Here is a 5,150-nt window from a genome sequence, read left to right as displayed (position 1 = left end):
ATCATGCTTTTTATTTGTTTTTGTTTCTAATGTCTCTGTAAAGCACTTTGAATCACCTTGTTGTTGAATTGTGCTATACAAATAAATTTGCCTTGCCTTGCCTAAACGGACTGGTTCTTATATAGCGCTTTTCTACTCTGAGCACTCAAAGCGCTTATACAACTAATTCATTCACCCAATCATACATTTGATTTTTTCTGCAATATCATTTTTATTTTTATTTATTTAGTGGTGTTTTGCAATGGTCAACAGTGTAAAAGACTTTTGATAAATCAATAAAAATAATTGCTCAATACCTGTTTTTATCAAGGGTTCATAGATAACATTAAGGAGGAAATTAAAAAAAATATTTTCATCCAGGTACCACTTAAGTTGATTATTTACCAGCTTTTCAAAACCTTAGCCAAGTAACAGAGTTTGTAAATTGGTCTTTAGTTATTGACCCAGGAAGAATCACAACTTTTCAGCAGTGGGAGTACAAAGCAGTTCCAAAATATCTGGTAAAGTGTTCTGCTAAATGGAAAGATTAAAAATGTAGCACACTGGTTCAGCAATTATATCTGAATAAATATATAAGAAAAAATGAGATGAATTGTCTGAACAGGCTTACCTTTTAGTGTCGAAGCTCTTCAAGGCCTTACATTCCTCCTCTAGCATAAAAAGTTTAAATGAAAAAGTATTACTAACTAAGATGTTAGTTAAAACAATTGAGCATTTCAGCTTTGTGTGTCAGAATTGGAGTCAATAATTAGTTAAGGTGGTAGGTCTAAAGAATGAGAGCAGGCAGAAAGAGAATTTATAGCTCACCAGAACCTCCCAGGGTCTTTTTTTACTGTAAGTGGTTAAGGTCAAAAAGTAATCACATTTGACGTTCCTAATGGAGCGTTTGAACCTATTACACAGTTGATGAAAACCAATCGGCATCAGACTTTATTACAGTTGCTCACGCCTGGTTCTTCTCATGTAGGAGAGTGGCCTATTCAGAATTTTAACCAGTCGCTGTTATTATTAATTATGATTATTACTTATTATTAATCTCTGGCTTTCTTCCACAGTATGTCTTTGTCCTGTATTTTCTGATTGCTGAGTGTTCTCTGTATGATTGTAAGGTCTTTACCTTACAGTACAAAGTGACTATAGGCCACTGTTGTTGTGATTTGGTGCTTTTGTTTTAAATTCACCTTGATTACACAGGCAACTCTCATGAAAAGAAATGTCTCATTTTCAACAGTGGCCTGTTTTAAATATCAACACAAAACTACAACAACAAATAAATAAAATGCAACTAAATTTAATTTAGAAAAATATTTTTAGTGCTTACATAACTAATCAATAAAGAAGCTTTGAGGTTATGTGGCTATCATTGTGGTACCCTGATGAACTTCAAATTATATGTAATTTTTATACATAGAAATGTTGCAATAATACCATTATCAGTGTAATAATGTATAATTCTCCAACAGGTGCACAGGAACCACATCTCAGGATTGCACTTGTTGGGAAGACTGGAGTTGGGAAGAGTGCAGTAGGAAACACCATCTTACAGGAGAAAGTTTTTAAATCAACAACATCGGCTGCATCAGTAACAGCAGAGTGTCAGAAAAGTAATAAACAATTTGATGGTCAATTACTGCATGTGGTTGATACTCCAGGTCTGTTTGATACCAAGAAAAAACAGACTGAGGTGACGCAAGAGATCGCTAAATGCGTCTCCTTGGTTGCTCCTGGTCCTCACGCGTTCCTGGTTGTGATTCAGGCTGCAAGATTCACAAAAGAAGAAAAAGATACTGTGCAAATAATTCAGCACATGTTTGGAGAAAAAGCATCAGATTACACTGTGGTCTTGTTCACCTGTGGAGACAATCTGAAGGCTGATGGAGTGCCCATAGAAAAATTAATAAGTGGAAATCGAGCTCTCTGTGACTTCATCAGTCAGTGTGGTGGAGGATATCATGTTTTTAACAACAGAGACGAGAATCCATCTCAGGTCCGAAAGCTGCTGCTGAAGATCAACACCATGGTTCAGAGCAATGGAGGACGATGTTACACCAATGAGATGTTCAAAGAGGCTGAGGATGCCATAAAAAAAGAGATGGAAGAACTACAGAAAAAACAGCCTGATATGAAGCCTGAAGAAGCGAGAGAAAAGGCAGAGAAAGATAATTCATTTATTCGAAATGCAGTCATTTTTGCAACTACTGCTGTTGGAGCTGTTGCTGGAGCTGCTACAGGCCTTGGAATGTCTGCTTGTACTGGAGCAGCTACAGGAAGTCTGGCAGGTCCAGTGGGAGCTATAGCAGGAGGTGCAGTAGGTCTTGGAGTTGGCGCTGCAGCTGTGATAAAAAAGGCATGTGTTATGCAGTAAAAGGCTTTACTGATCTGCATCTGCATTATGCCAGCTGTGCTGTTTCACCCAGTTTTTGCTTAAAACTGGGTGAAAGAGCATTCTCTATTGAGTTGGGCACAGGATACACACATATACACATACACAGATTGATATTACTAATATTTACTTACTAATAACTTGAGGGGGTAGGGACAAATAAGTAAATACTTCTGCCTACTCCTTTTCAAATCCTGCCTAATCCTGCCTAATCCTTTTGATTGTGAAGGCACATGTTTGAAATGTTTGAAATAAAAATGAACTGAACTGATATTGCATGTCTTTATATGGTGAAAGGTGTGAAGATGTATGTGCTTTTTTTCATGTGCTGTTTGTTTTTCTGTTCTCAAACTGCTCTTGTCTTAGAATCAGAATAACTTTGACTAGAGACCGGCCCACCAGGTATTACAGGAAAAGTCATAAAGCCTTGGAATAAAAACGAATGCTCTTTTGACAGTGATGTACACTGTCTTGTTGAAATATGTATGATTTCTATACATTTTACATCAAATAAAAACTTTGGTTGTAATATTCAGATAATTATTTATTTAAATGAGAATAAGAATGAGAACAAGAAAGAAAAGTATTTCTTTGTGCCCCCTTTTCCCTGTTAATGCCCTACCTGTGTCACGATCCTGGGTCTTTTGACCCAGCATTTTGAGTTTTAGTTTATTTTGATGTTATGGTTTATGTTTAAGTTTATTAGTTTATCTAAGTTCAGTTATTTATTAGATTGCCCTTGTGTTTTCTACTCGTGTTGTTTCCCTTGTCCTTAATGTGTTTCATGTCTGCATGTCTTTTGTCGTCAAGTTCATGTTGTCGTGTCTGTGTTTCATTATGTTTCCTGTTTTATTTTGAAGAGGTCCTGAGTTCCTGTGTTCTTTGTTTTTAGTTTTACTTTCCCCCTGTGACATCGTTATGTTCATGTGTGTCAGCTGTTTCCCCATGTGTTTCCTCTTCCCTCTTTATCCTTCTGTGGGTATTTAGTCTGTGTCTTTCATTCAGTCTTTGTTTGACTGTCTGCTCTGTTGTACTTCATGCCATGTTTCCAGGTATTTCATGTTATTTTCTAGTTTTCTCCCAGTTTAGGTTTTTGTTTAGCATTGTCATAATTTTGCCTTATGTTTTGTACTTATTCATCATCCACAATAAATATTTTGCCTTCTGTTAAAAGTAAAGTCCTGTTTTGTGTGGCTGCATTTGGGTCCTCTGTCTCACTTGATACAGACTGCCTAAGCCAGACTGTGACAACCTGCCCCCCCTGGCAAAACTCTGCTAGACCCGCCCCTGCACAGTTACCAGCTGTCAGCTACTTAGAAAAGCATCCTGGTGTTGTTTGTCTCTCAGAAACAGTTCATAACTTCCCCTCGACTCATTTATGTCACCTAAAAGGTAAACCTGTTTCTCCATTACTTGTTCAGCTCTGATGATTCAGTAAGGACATCTCCTGGTTTCATCTTCATGTTTCCTTCTCACCACATATCCAAACCGACATCATGACCAGCAGCTTTTACAGCTGTGGCTCCAGCAAACATCCACTGATACTAGAAAATAATATTAAATCAATTCTAACAACAGTTGATCGAGCTTAAACGTGCTGCTGTTGTTTAGCGCAACATCCACTGGTTTCTTCTTTCTGGCACAAAGTGAGCAATAAACAAACACAAGAGACGGAACTTGCGTCAGAAATACCGATTAGCTTATCATTGATCAGTTTAATGATTGAAGTAGCAACAGGAAAGGGAGGGGGGGAGAATGAGAGAAGAAGAGGAGGAAGCTGCAGCGTAAAGACACAGAATAACTCCAGTTTTGTGTCTTTTTCCATTCTAGCTGAAGTACGGGACAAACTGTGTTCCTTTTCAGCTCAATATGAAACGCATAATATTTTCTCTGAATATGAGACAATTCCGTTTTTTACGGGAAAGTTGGCAACTCTACTAATTAACCTTTTGAATAAAATAAACTTCACTATCAGTAACATCATAGCACCCACCCAGCTGTATAGAAACTCCATCATGCTAGCGAGTACTCTGTACGTGTTATTGTAACTGACTGTAAAAAAGTCAGCACAACGAAAATAAACTACACCTAAACTTGGCTTATATCTGACCCAGATAGACTGCAGGTCATAACTTCTTACCTAAAGTTCAGTTCACCTGACACTTGGACCAGCCGCAGCTTCGGGTCTCTCCTCCTCCTGCCTCCCCTTTCCCTCATCCATCTGCTGGCCTCTGTAGAAGCTCCGCCATAGCCATCACCAAACAACTTTTTTTACACATCTGGCAGAATCTGGCCAATTGACCACCTTTCATTGTTTATATCATTACAAAAAAATCAAACATTGGCCCATAAAAATAAAAAATCACCATCAGCCCTCCACGCAAATGCACGGTGGACAGTCCAGCTATGTGTAACACGGGGGGCTAATGTTGCCTATATTATATTATCTATATATTATCAGAGTTCCTTTGCTGAGGCTGAAGTGATTACCTGCCTTCTGCTTACAGAGTGTTTCCCCTGTCAGACTGTCCCGAGCAGCTGTGGAAATGGGATGGCTGGGTGACGGTGAGAAGGAAGCATAGTCTTAAACAGAAGCCCCAGGTACACCACTTACCTGTTCATGTGTCTGTTTTTCCCCACTTGGCCACACACCTGCCGGGGATCAAACTCTAATTGGTGATTCTGTTCTGAGACATGTGAAGCCAGACACCAGCAACCATAGTCAATTGTTTTCCAGGGGCCAGAGCAGGCGACATTGAGGGAAATT

General features: G+C 38.6%; 1 protein-coding gene across 1 annotated transcript; it reads left to right on the top strand.

Annotated features, from left to right (window-relative positions):
- Positions 1-274: 274 nt before the first annotated feature.
- On the top strand, positions 275-2,887 carry LOC102211018 (GTPase IMAP family member 4-like). Its single transcript, XM_013908085.1, has one exon. It carries the CDS (start codon positions 1,445-1,447, stop codon positions 2,363-2,365), a length of 921 nt encoding a protein of 306 aa, XP_013763539.1. The 5' UTR covers positions 275-1,444; the 3' UTR covers positions 2,366-2,887.
- Positions 2,888-5,150: the final 2,263 nt, after the last annotated feature.

The sequence above is a fragment of the Pundamilia nyererei genome, unplaced genomic scaffold, assembly GCF_000239375.1.
Source record: "Pundamilia nyererei isolate P.nyererei 1_Seehausen unplaced genomic scaffold, PunNye1.0 scaffold01090, whole genome shotgun sequence".
Taxonomy (NCBI): Eukaryota; Metazoa; Chordata; class Actinopteri; order Cichliformes; family Cichlidae; genus Pundamilia; species Pundamilia nyererei.
Note: the sequence above shows the minus strand (reverse complement) of the source record. Positions and strands in the feature narration are given on the sequence as shown.